This window comes from Herpailurus yagouaroundi, unplaced genomic scaffold (assembly GCF_014898765.1).
Source record: "Herpailurus yagouaroundi ecotype Mexico unplaced genomic scaffold, PumYag 254, whole genome shotgun sequence".
Classification (NCBI taxonomy): Eukaryota; Metazoa; Chordata; class Mammalia; order Carnivora; family Felidae; genus Herpailurus; species Herpailurus yagouaroundi.
Window position 1 is genome coordinate 2653509 of NW_024412471.1, and position 14415 is coordinate 2667923.

At 45.2% G+C, this 14415-nt stretch overlaps 1 protein-coding gene across 2 annotated transcripts; it reads left to right on the forward strand.

The window, feature by feature from the left end:
- Positions 1-309: 309 nt before the first annotated feature.
- SF3B4 (splicing factor 3b subunit 4) lies at positions 310-4876 on the forward strand. Of its 2 annotated transcripts, none has more exons than XM_040461059.1 (6): positions 310-425; positions 897-1025; positions 1499-2041; positions 2371-2577; positions 4231-4404; positions 4614-4876. In XM_040461059.1, the coding sequence occupies exons 1-6, from the start codon at positions 392-394 to the stop codon at positions 4799-4801; spliced, it is 1275 nt and encodes a 424-aa protein (XP_040316993.1). In that variant the 5' UTR covers positions 310-391; the 3' UTR covers positions 4802-4876. The 2 variants fall into 2 exon arrangements, with proteins under 2 accessions (XP_040316993.1, XP_040316994.1); XM_040461060.1 differs by having other exon boundaries at positions 2371-2559.
- Positions 4877-14415: the final 9539 nt, after the last annotated feature.

The following is a 14415-nucleotide window of genomic DNA, read 5'->3' on the forward strand; positions in this document are numbered from 1 at the left end:
CCTCAGGACACCCTCCTCTGGGGAACAAAGAAGGATCGTTTGGCAACAAAATATAAAAAAGTAAAGTTTTGTTCTTTCAGCTTTTGAATTTCCATTTTTGGGAGCAGTGTGATCCTTTAGCGTCCAGTACTGCCTTAAGAGGGTCTGAGCATTTGCATCCCGCCTCCCTCGCTTTCACCGCCCGCTCGTGCACTTCCTCGCAGGGCCATTGATGGGAGGCGGCCACCGAATCGCGGGAAGTCTCCGCCGTTCCTAAGATGGCCGCGGCCGCTTCCGGCCCCTCCCCCGCCGCGGCCCTGCCCACTGCCCTCACGTCCGCGTTCGCCCCGGAAGTGGAAGTAGAGTTCAGAAGGCGGGACCGCTGCCTGGAGACGGCGGGAGCTCTTTCGCCATGGCGGCCGGGCCGATCTCCGAGCGGAACCAGGGTGATTGGAGGGGATGAACCCGGAATAGGCCCACGGGGGCTGGCAGGCATCGACTAGGGCCAGCAGTGTTTTCGCCTGGGCAGGAGATCGGACCCCCCCGGAGGACGCGAGACCGGCCCCCGTGCCTGCCGGAGGGAGGGTGGCCGAGTGTAGGCTGAGGCCTGTAGGGGTGGTGCTGTCTGTGCCCAATCCCTTCTCCCTCCCCATTCAAAAAAAAACCCAAAAAAACAAAAAAGCCCCACAAAAAACAAAAGCCAAACCAAAAACAAAACAATTCACCAAGAGAATTTGTAGCAGAACCTTTAACTTTCGGAAGGCTTTTTAGTTCCTGGAAAGGGAGGTGTAAGAGTTTAACCGAATTTTCTTTTTTTCTTTTTGCTCCTATACTCCATCTCCACTCCCAATTCCTCCGCCTGTCATCTCCTTCCTGTCATTCTTTCATACTTGGCCTAACCTGCTTCCATCCTCTAGATGCCACTGTCTACGTGGGAGGCCTGGACGAGAAGGTTAGCGAACCACTGCTGTGGGAGCTATTTCTCCAGGCAGGGCCAGTAGTCAACACCCACATGCCAAAGGATAGAGTCACAGGTCAGCACCAAGGTGAGTACATGACAAGAGGTGCGTTTATCTATTGAGGGGACAAACTGCTGGTGGAGGGCTCCAGCAGTATTTATTTATAGATGTTTTGGAAAGAATTCTCCGCAGATTCTTTTTTTTTTTTTTTTTTTCATTTTTTTTCATTTTGAGAGATAGAGAGAGCGAGCCAGCATGAACAGGGGAGGGGCAGAAAGAGGAGAGTCCTAAGCAGGCTCCACACTGTCAGCACAGAGCCCAGTGGGGGGCTTAAACTCATGAACCTGAGATCATGACCTAAGCCAAAATCAAGAGTTGGATGCTTAACCGACTGAGCCACCAGGAGCCCCTGCAGATTCTTTTAAGCGTAGCCCACAGCTTGTTTCTGGAACCATTCCCAGTGGAAACAAAGTCGTTATTTCTTGTGGTTTGGAAGGTGAATGAGTTATACCCCATTTTGAATCACTTAAGTTGTTAATCTCCGCTGTTTTACTTCCCAGGCTATGGCTTTGTGGAATTCTTGAGTGAGGAAGATGCTGACTATGCCATTAAGATCATGAACATGATCAAACTCTATGGGAAACCAATACGGGTGAACAAAGCTTCAGCTCACAACAAGAACCTGGATGTGGGGGCCAACATTTTCATTGGCAACCTGGACCCAGAGATTGATGAGAAGCTGCTTTATGATACTTTCAGCGCCTTTGGGGTCATCTTACAAACCCCCAAAATTATGCGGGACCCTGACACAGGCAACTCCAAAGGTTATGCCTTTATTAATTTTGCTTCATTTGATGCTTCGGATGCAGCTATTGAGGCCATGAATGGGCAGTATCTCTGTAACCGCCCTATCACTGTGTCCTATGCCTTCAAGAAGGACTCCAAGGGCGAACGCCATGGCTCTGCAGCTGAAAGACTTCTGGCAGCCCAGAACCCCCTCTCCCAGGCCGACCGCCCTCATCAGCTGTTTGCAGACGCACCTCCTCCTCCTTCTGCCCCCAATCCTGTGGTGTCATCACTGGGGTCTGGGCTTCCTCCACCAGGTAATGCTTTTATTCAAAATACTTTTGTCTTGTGTTTGGGGTATGGTGGTGGTGGAGCAGGAGGAAGGACAAAGGACCTGATGAAGGGGGATGTGGAGTCAGTAGGTGAAGAAAGAGGGATTGAGGGGTGATAGTCGTGGTGGGGAAGAAGGCTGTTGAGTTTCTCCGGGAGGTTGAAGTTGTTGTTCAGACTTGTGTAGTATTGCTTCTGACTTTGAAGAGCTGGGAGGAGGGGAAACAGCTTTTCCTGCCTGAAGAGGCCAGATGGAACAGGCTCTACAGACATTCTCTTCTCCCTGTCATTAACTTTTCTTCCATTTTCTCTATAGGCATGCCTCCTCCTGGGTCCTTCCCACCCCCCGTGCCGCCTCCTGGAGCCCTTCCACCCGGGATACCCCCAGCCATGCCCCCGCCGCCTATGCCTCCTGGGGCCGGAGGACATGGCCCACCATCAGCGGGAACCCCAGGGGCTGGACATCCTGGACATGGACACTCACATCCTCACCCATTCCCACCAGGTGGGATGCCCCATCCAGGTGGGTATTCTTTGCTGGGAAAGGGAGGGATGGCCTTGGCAGAGGGGCTTTACTGCCACTTATGCTCCTGTCCTTGTCCCTCAACAGTGATAATAATAGCCTCAGAGCTCAACTTTTCTTCAGTTTTTCATATAAAACACAAAATACTGTTCTCTGTTTACTTTAACAACTATCATCCTGTTTACTTTTTCTGATGCAACTGTACTTGATTTTTTTTTCCTTTCACTTAAAAAAAATTTTTTTAACGTTTTATTTATTTTTGAGAGAGAGACAGAGTACAAGCGGGGAGAGGCCGAGAGAGAGAGAGGGAGACACAGAATCTGAAACAGGCTCCAGGCTCCAAGCTGTCAGCACAGAGCCCGATGTGGGGCTCAAACTCACAAACAGTGAGATCATGACCTGGGCACAAGTCGGATGCTTAACTGACTGAGCCACCCAGGCGCCCTTCCCTTTAACTTACTTCATTTTTCTTCTCTGATTTCTACCCTAAAGCAGTGACCTAATTGCCAAATCTAGGGGATGCTTCCATTCTTTATCTGGTTTGCCCTTTGGTATACTTGAAATTGGGCATGTTGTCCTGTTTGAAAATCTTGTCTCTTGGTTTTATTGGATTCTTCATCTGTCTCTGACTCCTCAGTCTCAGTCACCTTAATAGGCTTCTTTTTCTCCCCACGTAGCTAGGTTTTTATATTCGGTTCTCTTCTCCACATGGCTCCATTACTTGTACACTGATGCCTCCTAGATAAGTGTCTCTGGTCTGTGACCCTTAGTCTTGCTGTGTGATGGACCTCTCCACTTTTCTACCCCTGTCTTCAAACCTATTCTTCCTCTAGTATTCTTTGTTTTCAAATGCTTAATTGAGAAATCTGAGAGCCATTTTAAACCATTTCCTGTCACCCCACTCTAGATACCAAGTCTTATTAATATCTCTGGCATTGGCCCCACTGCCAGTGCCCTAGTTCAGGCCCTCTTGTACTGATTATTTCACACCTGATTTACTGTAGTAATTTTCTCATGCTTTGCCTCCAGTTTCTCTTTGATCCACTTGCATAGAGTAATTCTAAAACACAGATGCTCACATACCCTTGCTCAAAATTCTTCTGTTGCTCCTTTTTATCTACAGAGTGAAACTCAAACTTATCACTGTGGCATTCTAGGCTTTTCGTGATCTGGTGCCTGTTCATTACTCCCATGACTACATGCTGCTGCTCTGCATTTCTCTGAGTTACTGGTTTTCCCCAAACATACTGTGCTGTTTGATGGCTCTGTGATTGGCGCATGCTGATGTCCTGCCTGGGATGCTCTAGTCTACTTTGTTGTCCACTTGAAAAATTCTTACTTACTCTTTAGAATTAGATCTTTGCTCAGACAGTGTCTCTGCTACCTTTCCAAATCCTGTCGTCACTCTGTTCGTTACATACTTCTGCAGCACCGTGATACTGTGAAAGTCGTGGAAGGAGCAAGGTGGGTGGGTTGGTAGTTGATTTGTTTGTAACCTTGGAATGGGGTTGAGGATAAGGGCACTTTGTACCAGCCCTATTTTCCATACTCTTCTTTTCCTGACATCATGTCTTTCTCTATTTTGTTCTCTTTTTCTTTGCTTTTTGTATGCCTTTTGTCTCCTTTCTCTTTGTGTCTGTTTTTTTCTCATAGGGATGTCTCAGATGCAGCTGGCTCACCATGGCCCTCATGGCTTAGGACACCCCCATGCCGGGCCCCCAGGCTCTGGGGGGCAGCCGCCACCCCGACCACCCCCTGGAATGCCTCATCCCGGACCTCCTCCAATGGGCATGCCCCCTCGAGGGCCTCCGTTTGGATCTCCCATGGGTGAGTAGGATCCAGCCACCCCCCCCCATCCTCAAATGTCATACTCTTGCAGCTTCTTTTGTCACGCTCCTGTCCCCTGCCCTTTCTTTTATTTACATTTCTGCTTGTGGTGTCCCTGCCAGTCTTCTCTGTACATTCTCCCAACATCAACTAGTACCTGTTTCCCAACTGTTGCTGAAGTCAGTCAACTTTTCTTTTTTTGTGTGCAGGTCACCCAGGTCCTATGCCTCCACATGGGATGCGTGGGCCTCCTCCACTGATGCCTCCTCACGGGTACACTGGGCCTCCACGACCCCCACCCTACGGCTACCAGCGGGGCCCCCTGCCTCCACCCAGACCCACCCCCCGGCCTCCAGTTCCCCCTCGTGGCCCACTTCGAGGCCCTCTTCCTCAGTAATTTCTCATTCTCTTGCCTCCTGTTCTATCTTCCCAATATTTTTTCAAATCCTTGGACCAATCCAAGTTGCTGTAGCTCCTTAGGGCTAAGGCACTAATCCCTCTCAGGCCTTTTTTTTTTTTTTTTTTTTAAATTTTAATTTTTTTAACAGGGGGTTTTTTTTTTTTTTTTTTTTATGTTGGTCCCAAGTGTTTTGCAAATGCACAGAGAAAATAAAATTAAACTCCTTGTTTATTCTTTGTGCTCTTTTCCTCGGCAAAATAACTTCTCTGTTTTCTCTAAGAAGAGACATCAGTATATTGGGAAAAGAATGGTAAGGTAGGAGGGAGCATGCTTATTCTATGTTTTAAGGCTTACATTTAGCTTATAAGCTGGAAACCCTAAGTACCCGTGACATAGGGTTTTTATGAATATGAAGCGAGAACAGAGGTGAAGTTCCTGGAGATAATGCTGGCAAAAACAGGAAGGAACATGCACAAAGCCATCCACTGCAGTCCTGCTTGTAATGGTAGTAGGTTGGAAACCGCTCTCTGTTGGTCAGGGACTGGTTGAATAACTTGGTAAATCTACACAGCAGCGGTAAAAAGGAGAGAGAAGACTACCTACTGTTTTAGAGAGACCTCCAGGATACATTAAGGGAAGAAAGTAACAAGCAGAACAGAATGTCCTATGCTCCCTCATCTAACATACGCATTTATTTACATTAAAAAAACCAGATAAGGGGCGCCTGGGTGGCGCAGTCGGTTGAGCGTCCGACTTCAGCCAGGTCACGATCTCGCGGTCCGTGAGTTCGAGCCCCGCGTCAGGCTCTGGGCTGATGGCTCAGAGCCTGGAGCCTGTTTCTGATTCTGTGTCTCCCTCTCTCTCTCTGCCCCTCCCCCGTTCGTGCTCTGTCTCTCTCTGTCCCAAAAATAAATAAACGTTGAAAAAAAAAATTAAAAAAAAAACAAAAAAAAAAACCAGATAAACCAAAAAGGAAATTCATACACTGGGATGGGGAGGGGAGCTAGATTTCTCTGAGCATACTATGTTAAACTTGGTTTACTTCGACACTATGTACATAAATGTCTTACATAATTGCGAAACTGTTGAAATTGGGACCGTTGGAACTCGGTAAACCTACATTTTCTTCCATGCTTTCCCTTCAGACATCATGAATGAGGAATTTGGATCTTACTCCTATTTTTTTCCTCCTCAGTCCTTCCACACCTGACTTCCATCCCATGGAAATCTGTCTTCAGAGACTTTGAGTAATTAGACCAAATCCAATGGCCCCTTTTCTGTTCTTTGCTGTATTTAATCCTCTTACGTCACCACTTTCCTAAAGTTCTCTTTCTGGTCTATATGACGATGGACTTTGCTGATGTCTAGGCAAGAAACAGTGCATCCGGCCCTCTCGTTCTCTTGCACCATTCTTAAAAAAAATTTTTTTTAATGTTTATTTATTTTTGAGAGAGGGAGAGACGACAGAGTGTGAGCTGGGGAGGGGCAGAGAGAGAGGGAGACACAGAATCCGAAGCAGGCTCCAGGCTCTGAGCTATCAGCACAGAGCCCGATGTGGGGCTCAAACCTACGAACTGTGAGATCATGACCTGAGCCGAAGTCGGATGTTTAACCGACTGAGCCACCCAGGCACCCCTCTCTTGCACCATTGTTACTCACATGATGTGGTACCTATAAGACCTGCCAGTGGCAGCTGAATGATACAGAGATGTGCAGAGTGCTTCTGTTCTGGTGTTACCAAGGCAGTGGGCTGACACGTGCCATTATTACGACACAAAATATTCTGGGAGCGTGAGGAAGGGTATCCTGGCATGAAAAATCCGAGAAAACTTCCAGAAAAAAGAGTGATAAGTTCAGATGTAATGTCAAAGGAAGGGTAGATGTTTCCCGGGCGAAGAAGGGGAAGCTCCCTCCTGGTGGACTGGATGCTCCCGAGCAGAAGCCGAGATTGGTCAACAGCACTACAAGTGATCCACTAGAGCTGCATGGCATTGGAGCTAGCTGGGGAGCTCCTGTTGATAGGGCTTCTCTGCCCTTTCTCGTGTGGCCCAGAACCATTCGAAACAGCACACTGAGGCAAAGGGAGGAGGCTGCTTCGGGCTGGAAGCTATTGGCTCAGGAATTCTAGCCGTCCTGGGATCTGCTTAGCGGCCCGGAGTGCTGAGAGAATTGCCCTCCGAGCACCACTGGCAGGGCACACTGGCTGGGAAGCTGCTATCCATGAGGGAAAGCCACAGGGAGGATTTGAGCAAGGGAGTGACCGATTTGCGTTTTAGAACTGTGGTAGTGGTGGGAAAAGATCTGAGGGAGAAGACCGGGCAAGGAGCCAAGCAGGGCATTCAGCAGTAATTTAGGGAGAGATGCAGTCCTCGAGGGCTGTGATAGAAGCCCGATGGAGAGGTGGGGATGCACTGGGGAGGTATTCTAGAAGGCAAAAGAATAGAGTGAGGTGTTAGATCGGATATAGTGGAGGAAAGGGAGAGTGGAATCAGGATGAGAGTATGCAGCAGGAAGAATTTCCCGGGAGTTGGGATGGAAATGGTAAATTAGGTTTGGCATATGTTGACTTTCAGGTGAATTGTGGCACAGGCAAGTGGGGTCACCTAGTGGGCATTGTCAAAACTTGGGGAAGATTCCACGTGATCATTTCACACAATGAATGGCTAAGGATGCCAGGCTTCTAAATCGTAATGGGCTTAATTGACTTCATTTCAAACAGCACTGCTGTGCAGTTACTTTGATGTGGTCATAAGCCGAGGCACTTGGGACCTAGCATAGTTGGCCGCTGGCTCCGAGCCCAGGTGCCCGCAGCCAGTACTCCAGCAGCCCCAGGTGGTAGCAGGCTTTGTCTCAGTTCCTGTGTCCTTTCTGCCTCCATGGCATCTATCAAATGAACTGACTTCTAACTGATCCTTGGTGAGGACTTCAAGGACTGTTACCCTTATGCTGAAGATTTCTAGCGTGTTTTTTCATATAAGCTCCTGTGTGGTATTTTTGGCTCTTATCTGATAGCATGTTGATGAATTCACACCGTCGAGGAGTAAATTAGTGCCTTTGCTGAATTCCCCACGTCTCTCTTTGGAACCACTATTTCCTCAGGCATTCATTCGCAGAATCTTGGAGCTTTCACTCATTCAACACTAATTTTTGAGTGCCTCCTCCAGTCAATGAGGTTGACTCCCCCAGACTCTCCTCCAGCTCTCCCGCCCCTGGCTCCTGCAGATACTGGTGCTCAGAGGTTCTCTGTGCAGGCCCAGTATTCCTGGTACATTTTAGTACTTCAGTTCACACAACTGTTTGTTATTCACTAAACCAGGGTTTTTCCACTTTTTTTTTTTTTTTTTAATCATTGCCCCTCTACCACCACGGCTGGAGACATTGTTTTCAAATTGCCCCCTACCCCCGCATGAAATTTTAAATCACAGATATGCTATATATGTCTTTTTCTCTAAATTTTTATTTAAAAGTGGAGGAGGGCAGAGAGAGGGAGGTTCCAGGCTCTGAGCTGTCGGCACTGAGCCCAATGTGGGGCTCGAACTCTCCAATGGTGAGATCATGACCTGAACTGAAGTCGGACACTTAACCCGCTGAGCCACCCAGGTGCCCATGTGCTCTATATCTTTTTATGTACTAGGGCCCTTTGGAGGGACACAAACCATTGTAATATCTAAGATTCCTGCTCCCCAAACCAGTTTTTGTCCCCTTTGGGGGGGGGGGGCGGATACCACTCCCATTGAGAATGCGTGGGACCATTGGTCCTTAATGTTTTGTGGGCCCCAGACAGCCCTTTGAGAACATGACAAAAACTGTGGACCTTATCCAAGAAAAATACATACATGCCTGTATTTCCAATATCCTGAAGCAAAAATTACATAAGGTTCATAGATCCCAATCTAAGTATCCTTGTATTACACTGAATCTCTTCAAGAACCCTGAAGGAATCTCATTCTATTAATCTATCTCCCGAGAGTACCCGAGATGCCTGGCATATATAATAATTGTAAAAATAGTAACAGCTAATGTTTACCGAACTCTTGCTAATATGCCAGTACTAAGTGTTTAATACTGTACTAAATGTTTATCTCAGTTAATCCTTGTAACAACCCCCCGAGGTAGGTTTTGTTATTACCCCCAGTTTAAGATCTGGAAATGGATATTAAGTTATTTGACCAAGGTCACATGCTACGAAATGATAGATGGAATACTTGAACGAAGATCTGCATGAATTCTAGAGCCAGTTGCATAGTCATGTTATACTATATTTACTGAATAGATACTTGTTGAATGAATGAATGTTTTCCTTTGCTATTAACCAGCTTTCTTATAAGATAATCCCTCTTTAACTGGGTTATAAACTCCTAAAGGATAGGAGCTTTTTTTGTGCTTTTTTTGCTTCAATTGTTAGCATCTCTCACTGGAACTTTATGGTATCTTAGAAGTGCTATCATTGACCCCATTTTGTCCCTCAGTTTCCCCATCCTGACAATCTCCTGTGCTTAGAGTGTGGTGGGTAGAAGCAGTGATAGAATACAGGGGGTTGGCTGATGGGTAACTGGGCAAAGAAGCTACACTAGGAAGCTTTATAAGGCAGTGGTTAAAACACCTGGAAAGCTCTAAAAGCCAGAGACCCATATACTGTATGAATCTACTTAAATGAAGCTCTAGTCTAAGACAAATCTTAAATTTTTTTAATGTTTATTTTTTTTTGAGAGAGAGACAGAGACAGAGACAGAGCACAAGCTGGGGAGGAGCAGACAGAGAGGGAGACACAGAATCCGAAACAAGCTCCAGGCTCTGAGCTGTCAGCACAGAGCCTGACATGGGGCTCAAACCCACAAACTGCAAGATCATGACCTGAGTCAAAGTTGGATGCTTAACTGACTGAGCTACCTAGGCACCCCTAGAAAAGACAAATCTAATGTATGGTGACCAAAAGGAGATCAGTAATTGCCAGGGATGGGGATATTGACTGCAGGGGCAATGGAATTTTGGGGGGCAAAGGAAATGTTCTTTATCTTGATCAAGGAGGTGCTTACATGGGCATATACTTTTGTTAAAACTCATAGAACTGTATATTTCATTTTTTTATTTTTAATTTTTAAAAATGTCTATTTATTTTTGAGAGCGAGAGAGAGAGCTCAAGCAGGGGAGGGGCAGAGAGAGAGAGAGAGAGAGAGGAGAGAGAGAGAATCCCAAGCAGGTTCTGTGCTGCCAGCACAGAGCCTGACTTGGGGCTCGATCTCACAAACCACAAGATCATGACCTGAGCTGAAACTAAGAGTCAGAGGCTTAACCGACTGAGCCACCCAGGCGCTCCACAACTGCATACTTTAAATGGATGCATTAAAAAAGCATTAGGTCTCTGAATCTATATTGCCTGGGTTCCATTTTTAGTTTTGCCACTTCTGAGTTGTGTGATCATATCAAGTTACTTAACCATCCAGTACCTCAGTCTCATCATCTGTAAATGGTGACCATCTCATAGGGTTAATGTGGAGGTGGGGGTGAGTTCATCAATGTAAAGTAGTGAGAAAAGTGCTCAAGTCAGGTAAATGCTCTAATGAGGCTAACCACATACCCACTTATCACCTCCTGGGCCATAGTCTTATTTCCACACTTAATATAAGCCATTGTGGAGAAGAGCTGAGTCTAGGGATAGGAATAATTCTAGACTAAAAATGGGGCAACTCTTAGTAGGTAATTAAATTATATTCTTTGAAACAAATTATTTACCTATTAGTTCAACACTTATATTTAATGGGAGTAAGCAGAAATTTATCATATATACTAAAGGTAATAAAATTGAACTTATTTGGAATAATATTTCATTAAGTGTTTACTTAATGAAATTAAGTATATATTGGGGATATAGCAGTAAATATGTCAGATGAGGTCCTTATTCCTTTAGAAATGACAATCTAAGTAGGAGGAGGCAAAAAATAAAAAGTAAACAAAAATAATAATTTTAGATAGAGATATCTTGTAAAAAAAAAAAATAAGGCAGGGTGATAGGATACTGCCTGGGAAATAGGGAGAGTCATCTGAAGGGTGACTTTTAAAAAAAATTTAATATTTATTTATTTATTTATTTATTTATTATTTTTTAATTTACATCCAAGTTAGCTAGCATATAGTGCCACAATGATTTTAGGAGTAGATTCCTTAATGCCCCTTGCCCATTCAGCCCATCCCCCCTCCCACAACCCCTCCAGGAACCCTCTGTTTGTTCTCCATATTTAAGAGTCTCTTATGTTTCGTCCCCCTCCCTGTTTTTATATTATTTTTGCTTCTGAAGGGTGACTTTTGAGTGGAGACCTGAATGGTAAGGCAAAGATCTGGGAGAAGGGATTTCCAGGCAGCAGGACTGCAAGTGCTAGGGTCCTCTGATGGATTTGCAGTGGGCATGCTGGAGCTGTAGCAGGAGACCAGGGAGGCTGAAGAGATTCAAGGAAGAGAGTTGGGGAGGCAGGCAGGGGCCAGATCCCACAAGGCCTTTTAGGCCTTGATTAGAAGTTTGGATTTAATTCTTAGTACAATGGGAAGGCATTGGAGGATTTAAAGAAAGGGGAGTGGTAAAATCTCATTAAAACTTTTCCTAAAAATTGCAGTTTAACATGTTCAGAAAAACACCTAGGTTGGGAGTGAATTTTTATATATGTATGCACCCTTTTAACCTTATATCATCAAGATGTTGGCACATTTCCAGCACCCAGAGGGCTCCCTTGTGCCCCTTCACAGTCAATTTCCACTTCCTGGTGGTAGCCTCTCTTTTCTTCATCACTGTAGATAAGTTTGCTTTTCCTTTGCACTGTATACAAATGGGTTCATAGAGTATGTACTCCTTTTGGTCCAGCTTCTTATACTCAATATTTTGTTTGCGAGATCTTTTTATCTTGTTGTATACAGTAGTTCGGTCTCTTAAAAATTTGTCAAATAGTATTCCTTATATGAATATACCACGATTTGTTTATCTAAATGTAACCATTCTTTGGCTGATAGGCATTTGAAGTTTTTGAATCTTACGAATGAAGCTGCTATGAAAATACTTGTACCTGTCTTTTTAAAAAATGTTTATTTATTTTTGAGGGAGAGAGAGAGTGGGAGCTGGGGAGGGGCAGAGAGAGAGGTGGGGACAGAGGACCCCAATAGGGCTCTATGCTGACAGCAGTGAGCCTGATGCAGGGCTTGAACTCATGAACTGCACATTCATGACCTGAACCAAAGTTGTACGCTCAACTGACTGAGCCACCGAGGCGCCCCTGTACCTTTTTTTTTTTTTTTTTTTTTTGCCTGTACCTGTCTTTTTTTTTTTTTTTGTGTGTGGGACATATGCACTAATTTCTCTAGGGAGAGAGTATCTGCTAAATCAGGTTTGATTTAGAGGATCCTCCTGACAACTGAGAATAATGGGCAGAGCAAGATTGGAAGTAGGGAAATCAGTTAAGAGGCTATTGTGGCAAAGGACAGAGATGATGGTGGCTTAGACTAGGGGACAGTGGTAGAGAAGTGGTAGATTTAGAACATGTTTTGAAGTAGGGCTGACAAGGCTTGATAAGAGCAAGAAAGGAAACAGGGCAACTGCAAGGTTTCTGGCCTGAACACCTTGATGAAGAGTTGAGAAAGACCTCAGACTGAAGTTTATTTCTGGGTGTTACATTAGAGACGCTGATGAGATATCCATGTGGTGATACTGAGTTGACAGGTGGAGATTTTGAGTTTGGGCTTGGTAGAAAGGTCTGCACTGGAGACATAAATGTGGGAATCATCACCACATAGACGGTACGAAAGACATGGGATTACCTGAGGTGACAAGGGAGAATAGAGTAGGCGGAAGGGGGAAAGGGGCCAGGACTGATCCCCTAGGAATTCCTATGTTAATGGACCCAGCAAAGGGGACAGTGAAGCAGCTGGTGAGCTGCAAGGGTCTGTGGTTCCTGGAAAAAATGATGAAGTCTTTCCTCAGCATTGGAAAAACATATACAACCTTTCTCTCTAAGATTACAAGATTTCTATTTTAGCAAGTAAGGGATAAGTGGAGAGTATGCAAAGTCACCTTAAAGAGAAAAACCGGCTCCCTGCCAGCAGGGCTTGGCTGTAACCTAATTGAAAATATTAACATATTTAAATAAAGAATGTATCAACCTGAAGAGGGGTCAGCAATGGAAATCTAGTGAAGGGAGAGTCGCTGAGGCTCACACAGGCATAGCCTTTCCAAGTACCATCCTGGAAAGAGTGCTTTAGCCAACAGAATGAGAATAGTCCAGGAGGATTGGCAAGGCTGCCCATACATAGAGAGGGGAGTGGAGAACTGTAGCCAAGAAGAGTTTTCTGAACCCATTGGCACAGCTCCTTCCTGGGGATGGCCAGATGCCATTAAAGATAAAAATATTCCTGTTCGGTTAATGTCATTGTGCATCTATATGTTGACATTCTGATTCTGATTTGGCTTAAAGAAGAGAATGCGCTGGACGTGAGTCTGAGCAACGGAAGATTTCTCATGGTAAATGAATACGTATGTATTATGGCTTTATGTTTCAGTAAAGTGTAAACTTCGTTGGCACAAACAGGTATTTCCAAGATGTAGTTTTGAAGTCTGTGAAACCCAGGCCCACATCCCTATGAGAAATGACGTAAGTATAGCCTTTTTTTTTTTTTTTTAATAATTAAGTCAGAACAGCCATTTCAGAGGAAATTCCTTGCACATCTTGTTTTCTAAACGTTCGAACTTGGGCCGAATTGCCAATATTCCAAGATGTCCACGAGAATGAGAAAATCTTCTTTGAAAAAAGTGAACTTTTGCCTGGTCACCACTTCTCCCGACCAGTCAAGGAAGTACAAATCTAGCCCAGCTCATCAGCACCGATGAACCTCTTTTTAAAAAACTTACCTAATCTTCCTCTTTTTCCTCAATAAAAACCCTGAGCCCACTTCCTGTAATTGGGACACTATTTGGGTTTCAACCTAAACTATGTGCCCTGAATTGCAATTCTGTGATATGAAATAAACACTTTGCCTTTTGAACTGGTTTCTTGTTTTTAGACTGAAACAAGTCTAAAAGTTAGTGGTAAATTCAACACTGCAAATGCCACCTGCGAGCTCTCTTGGGATGCGGCCCACCAGGCCTCTTCATGTAACATATTCCAGCATTCTGAAGCCTCCATTTTTATCAAAGTAGAATCACACACTATTAAATCCGAAAGGGAGCTGATACAGCCTCTAGTGCAAGCCTGGCACTCTCCAGATGAGAAAACTGAGGTAGAGAGAGGCAGAGAACTTGAGCCCACAGCTTATGGAAGTGAGAACCCAGGTCAGTGCACTGTCCAGAGTACCCTAAGCCCTTACCTAGAATAGGGAGACACATTCAGTATGTATATCCCCAAACCACCCAGCTCCCCTCACCTCTGAAGCAGGGTCAATCACCTAGCGGGATGTCTTGGATCTCTGAGCCCAGGTTGTTGGTACAGGGGCAAAGCAAAGAACTGAAACTAGTTCAATCCTTCCTGCCCCAGAAGCAGGTGTGTGTGTGTGTGTGTGTGTGTGTGTGTGTGTGTGTAGTAAAAGAAATTGGATAGAGCATTGAGGGAGGGAGTCCCTCTTTGAGTCATTGGAGC